Source organism: Eumetopias jubatus, unplaced genomic scaffold (genome assembly GCF_037043125.1).
Source record: "Eumetopias jubatus isolate StellerSeaLion01/CBP00866 unplaced genomic scaffold, mEumJub1_p1.0 scaffold_14, whole genome shotgun sequence".
Taxonomy (NCBI): domain Eukaryota; kingdom Metazoa; phylum Chordata; class Mammalia; order Carnivora; family Otariidae; genus Eumetopias; species Eumetopias jubatus.
Genome location: NW_028274820.1, coordinates 496,898 through 510,791, shown reverse-complemented (window position 1 = coordinate 510,791; position 13,894 = coordinate 496,898). Strand labels below are relative to the sequence as shown.

General features: G+C 57.8%; 1 protein-coding gene across 1 annotated transcript in view; it reads left to right on the top strand.

Moving 5' to 3' along the window:
* Positions 1–5,139: 5,139 nt before the first annotated feature.
* The window catches only part of CAMK2B (calcium/calmodulin dependent protein kinase II beta), a gene marked incomplete in the record, with an annotated part of 80,771 nt that continues 72,016 nt past the window's right edge, over positions 5,140–13,894 (top strand). The window contains 1 exon segment of the mRNA XM_088018652.1: positions 5,140–5,204. Coding sequence (XP_087874778.1) covers positions 5,140–5,204 — 65 coding nt within the window.

Here is a 13,894-nt window from a genome sequence, read left to right as displayed (position 1 = left end):
GGGCTCAGTAGGAGTTTGGGGAGTGATGCCCTCTGCCCAGAGAGTGGGCATCTTTCCGACACACGGTGCCACCCATCTTGTGCTCGGATGCCTCGTGAGGCAGGAGGAGGTCTGGAGGCTCTGTGCTCTCTGGGCCCTGGGCAGAAACTTTGTGCAGGCCCAGGGAAATCGCCCATGTCCTGCTGGCTTACTGGCTAGCTTTGTTTCTTTGCTCGTCAGTCGCTCAGATGGCTCACACCCCCTTGCAGGACTCAGGTGCTGAGCAGATGGACAAACGGCAGGGTGTGGTACCTTGGCAGCCCCCTGTTCACCTTCTTCATTCCTGGTTCCAGCCACAGGGCCTTTGCTCAGCTGCTGCTTCTGCCTGCAATGCCCTTTCCCCTCACCCCTTCTCTGTCACTCAGATCTGAGCAGAAATGTCACCTCCTCTGAGAGGTCCCCCTCTGCCCCGGCCCCAAGCACCCACTCTCAAGTTGCCACCCTGTCAGAATCTAGCAAACCACTCTGTTTTAAATCTACATATGACTACTCAATGGTTTCTGACTTGCGTCTTGTTGGTCTTGGGCGTAAGTGCTGCAAAGGCAGCACACTTGTCCACCTCATTCCCTGGTGTGACCCGGTGCCTGGGTAGAGCCGGTAGCCACACCAACAAAGCCGGTGGTCACCCATGAGCAGAGCACAGTGGTTAAAGCACCAGCTATAAAGTCATGTGGATCTGAATGGCAATATTGGTCTTGCCACAGCCTGGCGGTGTCACCTGAGCCCTGTTACAGAGTCCTTCTGTGCCTCAGTTTCCTCACTTGTAAAAGGAGGTTAAATGATAACCGTATCTTGCTATGAAGTTTATATGAAGTGGTGGGTGTTGAAACTTTAGAAGTTTCCAGCATGTAGCAGGTGCATTGTAAATTGTAGCTGTGGCCTTCATCATCCCCACCATCGCCATCATCACCATCACTATCATCACCATCATCATCGCCATCATCATCACCATCACCACCATCATCACCACCCCCATCGCCATCACCATCATCGCCACCATCACCACCATCATCACCATCATCACCATCATCACCATCACCATCACCACCATCATCACCATCATCACCATCACCATCATCACCACCATCACCACCATCATCACCATCACCATCATCACCACCATCACCACCATCATCACCACCCCATCATCATCACCACCACCATCATCATCACTATCATCACCATCACCATCATCACCACCCTCACCACCATCATCACCACCCCATCACCATCACCACCATCATCACCACCCCCATCATCATCACCATCATCACCACCATCATCATCACCATCATCACCATCACCATCATCACCACCATCATCATCACCATCATCACCATCATCACCACCATCACCATCACCATCATCACCACCATCACCATCATCATCACCATCATCACCACCATCATCACCATCACCATCACCATCATCATCACCATCATCGCCACCATCACCACCATCATCATCACCATCATCACCATCACCATCATCACCACCATCATCATCACCATCATCACCATCATCACCACCATCACCATCACCATCATCACCACCATCACCATCACCATCATCACCACCATCACCATCATCATCACCATCATCACCACCATCATCACCATCACCATCACCATCATCATCACCACCATCATCACCATCACCACCATCACCACCATCACCACCACCCCATCATCATCACCACCATCATCACCACCCCCATCATCATCACCATCATCACCACCATCATCATCACCATCATCACCATCACCACCGTCTCCATCACCGTCACCACTCTCACCACCATCACTACCATCATCCCTCCACATACCTGCCGTAGCGTCTTGCTGCCATGTCAAGGGCCAGGTGATTGGAGACTGATGGATTAGGGTCTTCCTGTTCTGGGAAACCACAGCCTGCTCTTCCAGGCAGATGGCCGGGCCTGGGAGAAGTGGTGGCAGTGACATCGGTTCCTGGAGGTGAGGGGGACAGGGAAGGCTGTGTCTTTCCTTGGGAAAATGAGCCCCACGTGCAGCACTTTTGGCTCTGCAGATGTGATGCTTGTTGCCATGGTGACTGTCCTAACAATAACCTCCCAGAACTGATATTCCCCACACCCGCCCCAGCTGCCACCTGGGAGGGAGAGCCCTCCTTGCCGATGAGACCAGCTAGAGAGGATAAGGTGGGAGGCAGAGATGATGCGGGGGTGCGGGTGGAAGAGGGCCCTTCCTGAAGGAGGGCTGGGGGGACGGAGCCTGATGACAGGGCTTCTGGGGCCTGGGGCACCAGAAGGAGTCATGGCTGGGAGCCCTTTTCCCTTCCAGCTCTCTACTCTGCTGGGGAGGAGCTCTCTGAGTCCGGAGGCGGAGAGTAGGTTGTTCTGCGAGTGGGGTGGGGGTTGGGCTCTGTAGGCAGGGGTAGCCTGGGCCCCTTTGGTAGCTCAACCACTCCACGCTGTGGTGCCCTGATCAGCCCGCTCTGGCTGCCTTCCTCTGCGTCCTTCCACGTCACTCCTGGAACATGCCAGCCCAGACGAGGGGCTACCTGGGGAAACCCCAGCTCCTGACAGGAGTAAAACAGGGGCCTTAAACCACACCCCTGTAGTGATCCTGACTTCTCGGGAAACTTGGTCTCCGGCAGCCTCCCCAACCAGAGAAAAGAGGGACTTCAACACAGACCACCCAGAATGCTGCTGTGCCCTTGCCCAGGGCTGCAGGACGTGTGCATGTGTGCATGTGAGTGTGTATTCTGTGTATGCATGCGTGATGTGTGTGAAAATAAACAAGACAAGGGAGGGTCTCGGGGGCAGGGGGGGGTTGAGTCCCAGCCACTTCTTGGCTGTGTGACTTCACCTTTGTCTCCCCGCTGTCCCATCTAGAGAAATGGGGACAATAATGGTATATGCCTTGTGGGGTTGAGAATTAAGTGAGAGAGTATGTGTAAAATGCATGTAAGCAAATCAGTGTCAGCTGTCACCATGATTTTGATGTCACTTCATCCTGGCCTGGACTCGTGCTGCAGGAGTGTGTGTGACCTCGGCAGCACAAAGGGTCTAGCGGCAGCCAGGGGGGGAGTCTGATTTGCCGAGGGGTACAGTTCTGTTTTGTTTGTTTTGCTAATTGTATTCTGTTGCGAGGGACTGTCTTCTTCTTCTGGAGCTCAGAAGGCTGCCGGGCATGCAGGTGAGGCTGAACACCCACAGCGCCTGCCTCCCCAAGACAGGTGGACATCTGCCCATTAGGAGGTGCCCGGGTCCCGGCTTGAGGCATGAAAGTGGTCTCCCCTCTGGCCTGGCACCGCTGAGGTCAAGGTCAGGCCCTCCTTCCCCCCGGGTGGCCCCTGCTCCAAGCCAGAGTAATCCTCAGCCTCGGGCCACCTCCCGGTGCCCATTCGTTCTGCAAAACCACCCAGAACAAGGACTGGTTGCCACCAGGTCTGCTCCTCTGCCTGACAGCCACGTGCCCAAGGCCCACGGTTGGGGAGGCCCTGGCTGCCCCCCGCCCCGAGTCCCTTCATCTGATCCTTTACCCAGGAAGCACTTACTGTTGTTTCTGGGGTGAGCCACAGACCACGGTGAGCGAGATGCGCAGGACAGGCCCACACCCTATGCCTGGGGAGCCCACAGGACACTAAGTAGCTCAGATCAGGGCAGCGGCACGACCTAGATCAAGAGCTGGCTGCTGGAAACTTCTGTCCTCAGGGCCTGCCCAGCACAGACCCCGGCTCTGTCGCCTCAGAAGAGTGTGGGCGCCAGAGCCCAGTGAGTCCTCTGCTGGCTCTGAAGTCCCTGTTCTAGACAGCAGCCTGGGTGTGGCCCTAGGGGAAGGCTCTTTTGTGGGAAATGGGGTCAGCCAGCCTCTCTTGCCCCTCCCTCCTGCTCTCTCCGCCTCCTCTGTTCCAGGGTCACTTTCAGGAAGGACCCTCTTCTAGGCCAGAGCAGGGCCAGGCAGGTGGACTAGGCCTGAGAGGGGAGCATGTGTGCCCCTAACTGGGCACAGGGCTGTGCACTCTCACGACTCCTGACTTACTGCCTGAGCGGCCCTATGCCCCTGACTCAAGGGCCCTCTGCCTTCCCTCCTCCACTGGGACACCCCAGCGGCCCCGTCTGCAGGGACCCAGGGAGAGGGCCCTGGGACCACGGCGAGCAGGCAGCCCCCACCCTCTCATCCTACCCGCTGTCCCCAGCGTGTATGCCTGGTCTGGAAGGCCCCTGGGCAGCTCTGCGGGGGGTGGGGGGGGTTGGGGGGGGGACAAGGCTGTGCGGTGTGTGGAGAGCTGGAGACAGGACAGGAGGGTGGCAGCAGCATCTCCTACTGGGGGGTGTGAGGAATGAGTCCTGTGGAGGGTGACACACGTGCCCCATCCACCCATGGGCACCAGAGTCCCCTCCTGCGGTCGGAGCGAGGTGGGCATTCAGGGAAGAGGGGGAGCAGGGCTCATTGTGTGCAGTCCCATGTGTGCTCAAGGGGGTCTCCAGCAGAGAACAGAGAAATTGACTTAGGTGGCTTGTGGTGTGTGTGTGTGTGTGTGTGTGTGTGTGTGTGTGCGCGCGCGCGCATAGGCACCGGCGCGGGTCCGGTCGCAGCGTGTGCAGGGAGAGGACCTGGGTGCAGGGCACGTGTGCGGGCGCGGGTGCGGGTGCGGGAGTGGTGCAGGTGATGTGACCAGTGTGTGTGTTGGTGCAGGGTGCGGGCGCGTGTGCATGTGCGGGAGCGGCGTGGGTGCGTGTGCAGGGCGAGGGCGCGTGTGCGGGTGCAGGGTAGGGGTGCGGGAGCCGTGCGGGTGCGTGTGCAGGGCGCGGGAGCGGTGCGGGTGTAGGGCGCGTGCAGGGCGCGTGCAGGGGCGGCGGGCGCGGCGGCGGCGGCGGCGATAGCCGCGCCCGCGTTCCCCGCGCGTAGGTGTGCGGCGCGCTCCTGGCGGGGACGGAGCGCGCAGATCTCGCGTGCGCTCGCCGCCCGGCGCAGCCCAGCCCGGCCCCCGCCCGGCGCCGCGAGCCGAGGTGTCGCCCGCGCCCGCGCCCGTGTCGCCGCCGTGCCCGCGAGCGGGAGCCGGAGTCGCCGCCGCCCGAGCGCAGCAGAGCGCACGCCGAGCCCGTCTGTCGCCGCCATGGCCACCACGGTGACCTGCACCCGCTTCACCGACGAGTACCAGCTCTACGAGGATATTGGCAAGTAAGAGCCGCGGCGCGTGCGGGCCGGGCGGGGACCCGGGAGGGCGCCGCGCGCCGAGGGCTGGGACCCCGGAGACCAGGACCCTCCGCGCCGCTGGTTCCGGGCGCACTGCGGCCCCGCGCGCCCCCGGCTCCTCCCGGCTCGGGGCCCGAAGCGCACGGCCCCGCGCGGCCCCGACCCCCGGGCCCTGGGCCAGGCTGCCGGACCTCGGCGCGCGCAGCTCTTCGGGCCCTGTTCAGCGCGGCCGCCGGGCCAGAGGCCGGGACTCGGGGCGCGGGGCTCGGCGCCGCGGGGGCGGCAGCAGGTGTCCCCGGAGCGCCGGGCAGACGTGACGCATTTGGCGGCGGGAGGTCAGAGAGGAGCGGCGCGCGGGGGCGGCCGCGGGGCCTAGAGCGCGGGGGAGGGGGCAGCTCTGGCCCGAGGGTCGCCCCTGGCGCTGGCCGCGCTGTCCCCACCCCCACCCCGGCGGCCGGGCGCGGGGGCGGCGGGACTTGCTCGGCGCCGCTCCTCCGCGTGGCTCCATCCGCGCGGGGGGTGCCCGCTGCTATCCTGGCCGCGTGGGAACAGCCTCTGCTGCGGGTCCCCCGTGGAATCAGGGTTTTGGAGGATTTTCCCCCAGATTCTTCTGGAAACACGAGTCAGGAGAGCCGAGGGCTGAGGTCAGCAAGCTTGGCAGGTCCCCAGGGTGGAGATGAGGGGCTGAGGTGGGGAGCCGGATGGGCTCCTGATTTCAGGGTCATCGAAGTCGGCAGGGGTGGATTTCGGAGAGTTATTGGCCCGCCTGCGGGGAGGGGGGAGGGTGGGGGTAAAATGGGGAGGGGCTTTGAAGGCTCTGTTCAGGTAGGGCCTCACCCCTGGGGAACAGGTGGCTCGTGGGGTCTGGTGTGCAGCGCGCGTGGTGTGAGGCGCCTAGACTTCGAGTCCGTCAGGGGCTGCCCTCCGGCCCGGAGTGAATCAGGGTGGCTGCGCCTGGCCTCCCTCGGTCGGGCTCCAGAACTCCTGAGTCCCTGGGCTCCAGCCTGGCGCGGCCAGAGCCCCTCGTCCTCCATCCTCCTCCAGCCCTCCCGCGTGGTGGGGGCGCTGGCGAGGATTCCTTTTACACATCCAGCGGCCGAGCCTTATTTTTCCTTTTCTGAAAAGCGTTTGCGATAGTGCTTGTGTTGGTGAGGGGTGCAGATGGGTGGTAATGGTGGGTACTGATCTGGGAAGAGGGAGGGCCTGTGCGGATTCCCCGGTTCTCCCTGGATGGGGGAGGGTGCTGGTCCGGCCTGAGGGCTGAGGAGCTGGGCCAAGTGGAGGAACGCCCTGGCCTGGGGTCAGGGGCAAAGGCCGTGCCCTGCAGGCCCAGAGACTCCCTTCCATCCAGTGGGTGCTGTCTGGGTGCCTGGCCCTGAGGGTGGTGGGCCTGGAGAGCCGAGCAGACGGTTGGGAGGGTCCAGCACCCCCAGTGTGCGCAGCCGTGAGGCCCTGAACACAGCTGGGAAGAAGCTAGAAGGGGCAGTGGGCTGGGGGTCTTCAGACGGAGGCAAGTAGTTCTCCCAGGCAGAGGGTGGCTGTCACCCTTTCTAGGGGACCTTCTTGCCGTTTCTCTGCTTGCCCAGGAGCACGCAGACCCTAAACCAGGTGCCCCTTCTCTCAAGCTGACGCTGCCTCGGCTGACACCCTTACACTTTTCTGCGAGCTTCTGTGGGTCCCGCACAGCACAGGGTGGCCCACCCAACTGCAGGCCTCCGTCAGGTTCCAGCAGCGGCTGTTAATCCTGGCTACTGCCACCCACACCTACGCCGGGGAGTGGAGGTCTTAACTGCCCTGGGGAGGGGCCGGGAGGGGACCTCGCGTGGAGGCCAGGCTCCTCCCCAGCAGCAGGAGCTGGAGCAGCTTCGAGAAGGGAACCACGTGGCTGCCTGCGGTGGAGCCGGGCCCCGAGGGTGAGTGGGTGAGGTGCCCTAGCCTTCGGGGTGGGCAGGGGCCTGGCAGGGGAAAAGGAACACGCCCCTGGACCTGGGGCCCACCCTCTGGGGCCAGGAGGCTTTCCGCAAGCCTAGCATTCCCTTGTGGAGCCCCTCAGGCAGCGGGCCCAGGGAGGGCCCTGGGGGCCGTCGCAGCCCTCCTGGGGCATCCTGGGTAGGGGAGGCCGAGCAAGTGCCGGGGGAGCTGCGGCGGGGCAGAGAGCAGAAGGCCCGCCCCTCCGCCCAGGGCTGGGGTCCAGGTGGCCATGATGCCCGCTTGCGGCTTGTTGACAGCGCCTGCCCGAGGCAGTGGGTGTTGCTGCCCTGGCCCCAGGTGCATGTGTCCAAGTTTATTTAAAGCTGCAGCCCCTGGCACCAGTCAGAGGACGTGGAGCTCTGTGCCCGGGGAGGGCTGGGCCATGGGCCCACAGCTGCCTGTGTGACGTGGCCACCCCCTCTCCCCTCCCTGCCCCGCTCAGAATCCTTCCCCGGGAGCCCCGGGGAGCAGGGTCCAGGGGAGGGGGCTGTTCTCCGGGGCTCTGCCCTTCCTGGCCTAGTGGGGCAGGGCCGCCAGGCCAGGACTGCTGAATGCCCGCCAGGAGGCCCACCGCCTCGGTCAAGAGCCACCTGGGGCTGGAGGTCCCCAGACAGGCACCCAGCAAGGGAGCGAAGTGCTTGGCACACCGTCAACTGGGCAGCCGTGCAGTTTTCATCGTTTTCATGGTGGATAGATTTTAAAAATTGAGAAAAATTCCAGGAATAACAAAAGAACACTTGTCTCTCTTCTACCAAAAACTGAGAACTCTTACTCTTTTGTCCTTTGGCTTTAAGTTTTTTTTTTTTTATTAAAGAAAGCATGACAAGTAAGTGTTAAGTAATTCCGAGTAAGTTTTGGAGCCCTGACGTCCAGCATGGTGATCCTGGGAAGCAGTACTACGCTGTGTACCTGAAATCTGCTGAGAGGGGGTCTTAAAAATTCTCACGACACGCGCACGCACACACGTGCACACATTGCACGCGCACGCACGCATGCCTGTGGCAGTGACTCCATGAGGCGGCGGACGTGTTAACCGTGATGGGGGTCGTCCCACGATGCGCACACAGGTATCAATCACGGTGTACACCTTGTACTCAGAGTCGTGTGTCGATTACATCCCAGTAAAGCTGGAAAAAGCGCTAAGTAAGCTTTCTCCTGCAACCACTGTCCCGTATTTGCAGGTGATCCTTCCAGACTTTTTGCCTCATTTACACACAGACAGGAGCACCCGAATCGAACGTGTGGGGTTCTGTGGTGTGTCTTGTTGTAACTTTCCAGAACCGTTCTGATCCGTGTTTTCACTCAGCTCCGCGCCCAGCGCACCCGACCACAGTGGCTGCTGGCCTGAGGCCTGTTGTAACCGCCCCCCTGGATGGAGGCCCAGGTTGCTCCCGGTGCCGTGTTCCCCAGGCCCACTGCGAGCTCGCTGGCGCACAGGCGCGACGGCTTCTGCAGGCTTGGTCCCTGGGCGGTGGGGTTGCGGGTGGGGGTCCGTGTCTCCGTGTGCGTCCAGCCCTTCCCGGCGCGCCGCCCCTCGGCACTGGCACATCTCAGCTGCTGGACAGTCGGTTGGGTAGGGAGAGGTCTTTGTGTTCGGGCTCCTGAATCTGCCACTTTTGGGGGTTATCTCCTTTAAAATGTGGGTGATCGCTCCAGAAGAAAGTAGCTCCCACGAGGTTCAGGTTTCAGGGGTTCTGGACGCTCTCCCTGGGGTAAGGTGGCCCCGCTGTAACCACCTCTAAAGTGCATGTCCCTTGATTCGAGTTGACCCGGAAGGCGCCCTCCTGCCCCATTTTACAGACCCAGAACCACGGCTTGGGGAGGATGTGCCCTGTGTCCCAGCAGCGAGGAGGCCCGGCCTCCGGTCCAGGGCACCCTACTCCTCCCAGCTCCCCCTGAACTTTGCCAGGCCCAGAGCTGACCTTGGTGTGTCCTTGACCGCATCCCGCCAGTCAGACGAGAGGAGGCCCTGTCCTGGGGCGTGAGCCCTGGCTGGCGACGGGCCTTTGTCTCAGCCGGTGAGTGACCTGCTAGGGAGTTAATAGATAAACAGGATATTCAGAGCAAATTGATGGTTGAGTCTCCTGAGCTGCGAAGCCAGGTTGCCAGGAAAGGAAGAGAGGGCTGGTGGAGGAGTGAGCTGTTTGCTCTCTTGCCTCCCCTCCAGCGAGCGCTTCCCGCCCCAGAGCCTTATGCCAGTGCTGCCTCCTGCCCCGGCTGCACCCCCAGACACCCCCCCCCGGGGCCCGCCCCTTCCTAGCCCTGCTTTTGGCTGGCTCGAGCCCTCGGCCCCTCCGACACGCGGGCAGCCCCCTGCTAGCCTGCGGGTGGGGTGTAGGCCCCTTAGGCACCAGGCCTGCCCAAGGTGCTCGGGGCTGCACATTCGAAGGAGGGGTGAGCAAACTGACCCCTAGAGCTGGAGTCCCATCCTTAGTGGAGGGTGTTTAGGGAAGAAGTCACACACACGAGGCTGCGGCAGGATGCACATGAAGGTGACGCTCCTTTAGTTACTATTGAGCGGTATTTTTATACCATAACCTACTTTGCCGGGAGCTAAGAATATACCTCGCGCTTGCTACCTGCACTCTTTCTCTCCTGGTAACGGTCCCAGCAGTTAAGTGGTGCTTATTCCATCAGCGTGCTTCATCCGTGAAATCCGCACTGTGACCATTCCCGGTTCACGGCACAGGTGGATGGAGGCGCCGAGATGCTCCATCCGGGGCCGAGGCCGCGTGGACCCGGATTCGAATGTGGACAGCGGGCTCCGGAGTCTGCCTTCTGCTCCTCGCAGAAGCTCGTGCCCCCACTCTGTTCTTTCCACCCGCTGACTCACGTCCCGCTTGTGGTAACTTTGACCCTCGGCTTTTCAGGACCCACCTGTCCTTGGCAGGCCGCTCACCACGCCCGCTGTGCTTCTCCAGGCCCTGGTTCCTTTCTGTAAAAACCGTATTTCCTTTGGTTGTCCTTCCGTGACAACCAACACTCTGCCCCCATTTGGACCCGCAAGGCTTGAGATTTTATTGCATGAATTAAACGAAGCGTAAGGACAATATCGTCTTATAAAGAGAAGTGAATATACACGTGTGTGCAGGAAAAGTGACTCTGACAGTTTCCTCAGCCCGGAGGAGCCCGGGCGGACTAGGGTTGGTGTAAGGACACACGTACTCATGTACATGCAAACAGTACGGGTCACGTATGTACCTGATTTTAAAAACACAGATGGAATCACCATGTATGTGATTCTGCATTTTGTTTGCTCTAACACCTGTTCACAGCGATCCCTCCATTCGGAGCGTTTTCCTACAGCTCGGGGTCCGTCCGTGCTCCTTGTCACACCAGGGTGGGCCGGCCACAGTTTTTAAGCTGAAGATGGGCCCTGTCCTCTGATAAGCATGACGGGGGATGAGAGGGCCTGTGTGTGGTATCAGGGTTCCCAGGCTTTCTTGGAGGGTGTGATTGCTGTGCAGGGAGGAGGGTAGGCATTGTCTTGGCCGGGCACAGGGGCCTCCTTCAGAGAGAACCCAAGACCATATCCCCCCCCGCACCTTCTCTCGTCTAAGGGAGAGATATTGTTTTCCTTCCACCGAAAAAGACACTGTTCCCTTGAGAGTCCGTGTTGACCCCACGGGGGTCTAACAGGTGCTGACCAGGACCAACCGGGCACAGGTGAACGGTGTCTGCTCCTTGGATGCGTCCCGATCCTCCCTCTGCTCTCTAAGGCCCTGGTTCAAGGCATGAGATGTAGCCTTTCTTGAGATTGCAAATATATTTTCAAAAAATTTAATTCCCTCTTCCTCTCCCACAAAAATGGAATCTGATTTTTAAAGCATCTTTCACAGCTGCGAGTCACTTTGTTAGTGGAGAAACATAAAAATGCATTATGTATCAACTTGGTTTTCCAAAAATTATCATATTGGCATATTACATAGAAATGTATATTTTATTCATATAAAAGTCTGAATCTACTTAAAATAAAAGCATCCTTGTATGTTAGAGCGGCAGGACTCACTGCCAAGCCCCGGGGTCCCTTGTCCCCTGGTGTGCGAAGGGTCGCTAGCCTGGCCAGGGGCTGTGCTCCTGCCGCACGTCATCCTTTCGCTTGGACATAACGATCCTGACATAACTAAGGCAACGATTCTTTGTTAAGCCAGATACAGCGTTTGTTGAATTCTGAAACAGATTGCCAATCTCTGGGTGAAGATTTAAGAAAATTTTATGGAGGAAGCATAAACTGCACTGTTCTACGGGGGGCGGGGTGGGGGACGACTAATTTCAGAGCTACCACCTTTCCCACTTGCCAAGCAGCCGGTGAGGGTTTGACCTCAAAACAGGAGAGTCACCAGATCCCCTGATGGAACGCCCTCCACGGGGTGCAGCCCGTCCAGGGTGGTGCCCGTTTCCAGCGAGGAGCTGAGGGGCAGCCCCTGCCTCTCCATCACCCAGCCCACCCTGAATTCCAGGGCTTTGAGCCAGGCACGTGGTAGGTGCCCTACAGAGCAGCCTCCAAGGCTGTCTGCAGGTCCCGGGGATGCTCAGACACCTGGCTTGAGGGGTCGCCTGTCTTGTTACCTGGTGAGGTGTGGCTGCAGGGCGGGCATCTCTGAGGGGCTTGCTGTGGGGTTGACGCCAAGAGTTTGCATTGTTCTTTCCATGTCTTCATAAAGTTCTTCATGTGGGTCCTGTTCTTGTATGTTGAGGTGCTGCCTGATTCTCAGAGTCATTGGCTTGAGCCATGCCATCTGTTTTTGTCTTCCTTCCTTCCTTCCTTCCTCCCTCTCTCCCTTCCTCCCTCCCTCCACGCCTAGCATGGAGCCCAGTGCGGGGCTTGAACTCATGACCCTGAGATCAAGACCTGAGCCCAGATCAAGAGTCAGATGCTTAACTGACTGAGCCACCCAGGCGCCCCTTGCCAGCTTGTCTGTTAAGGGCTCTCTGGGTAAAGAGTGCTGGTCTAGTGAGGAACGAACCTGCCAAAGAGGTGACCAGCGCAGTGGTTCCCAGCCCTGGCTACACAGCGGGGACCCCCGCCCCAGACTCGCTGAGTCAGACACGAGGGGGATGAGGTCTCAGGGGTGTTGCGACGGGCAGTGCAGACACAGACCCGAGGCCATGCCCAGGCTCCTTCCCCGTCCCTGGGCTCTGTATGAGCCTCCCCTGACCGTGGGTGTGGAATTGGCCTTCTTTTTCTGTACACTCAGCCATGTTACTCCTGATCCTGTCTGTCTGGAGCAGCGCTGTCCAGAAGAAACATAAAATTCGAGCCACGGATGTAAGTCACATGTGTCATTAAAATTTTTCTACTAGTTCAACAGAAACAGGTGAAAGGAAGTTTAAGAAATAGATGTATTTAGTTCAGCGTATCCAGACTATTATGTCAACACAAAATTGATGCAAACATTATTGTTAAGCTATTTTATATCTTTAAAAATATTACATATTTGAAATCTGTTGTGCACCTTACAGCACATCTCAGTTTGGACCAGGCGCATATCAGGTTGTTATGGCTGCTTGTAGGCCACGGTCACCCCACTGAATACGGCATGTCTAGAGCATCAGGGTCATTTACTTATTTACTTATTTATTTGGCAGTTTTTCTGGCTTCTTTTGCTCTTCTGTAGACTCGCTCATCCCGTAAGTCTGCTTTCACACTTAACTGTTTACCAGGCTCTCTCTAGGTGCGGGGGGAACAGTCGTGAACAAAGGGTGCTTGCTCCTATAGAGCTTATACTGGTGGGCGAGGCAAGTTCAAACATAAACACTAAACACGTTTTATGATGGGATGGAAGGTAATTAATACCTCTACTCTGGGAATAATTACAGAAACTCTGGAGTGCCATTTAGGAGGAAGGCTGCAGCTGTAAAAGGGGTGATCAGGCCATGTCAAAGGAGAGGAGACTCTAAGTGCTAAAATCAGGGATGAAAAAGGGACAATACACCTGACCCTACAGAAATGAAAAGATGATAGGGAATCCGTGAACAACTGTGTGTCAAGGTGGATAACCTAGATGAAACGGACAAATTCTTAGAAAGACACAAGCAACTGAAATTGACTCAAGAAGAAACAGAAAATCTGAATAGGCCTGTAACAATGACGGAGACTCATTGGTAAGTGAGAAATTTTGAAATGTCTCACTAGGAGAAGCCCAGGCTTCTGGTAAATTCTATCAGACATTTAAAGAAGAGTTAATAGTCCTTCACAAAGTCATTCAAAAAGTAGAAGAAGAGGGAATTTTTTCCCAACTCATTCTATGGAGCCAATAATACCCTGATATCAAAACCAGACAAAGACTCCATAAGAAAGAAAACTATGGACCAATGTGGATGTAGATGCAACATCCCCAAGAAAATATTAACAAAATGAATCTAGCAACATAGAAAAAGGTTATATATTATGAACCAGGAAAGTTTATCCGTGGAATGATGGAAGGTTGGTTCAACATACAAAAATGAGTCACCATAATACAGAGTATTAATGGAATAAACAGAGAAATTCTATAATTATCTCAGTAGATGCAGAAGAGTATTCGACAGAATCTAATATTCTTTCCTGGTAAAAACACTCAACAAACTAGAAATGGGAACGTTCTCAACTTGATAAGCAGCATCTATGGAAAACAGCTAACATATTGAACGGTGAACAACTGAATGCTTTCTTCCAAGGTCAATGTCAGGTCAGGACAAGACAAGGATATCTGCTCTCTCCA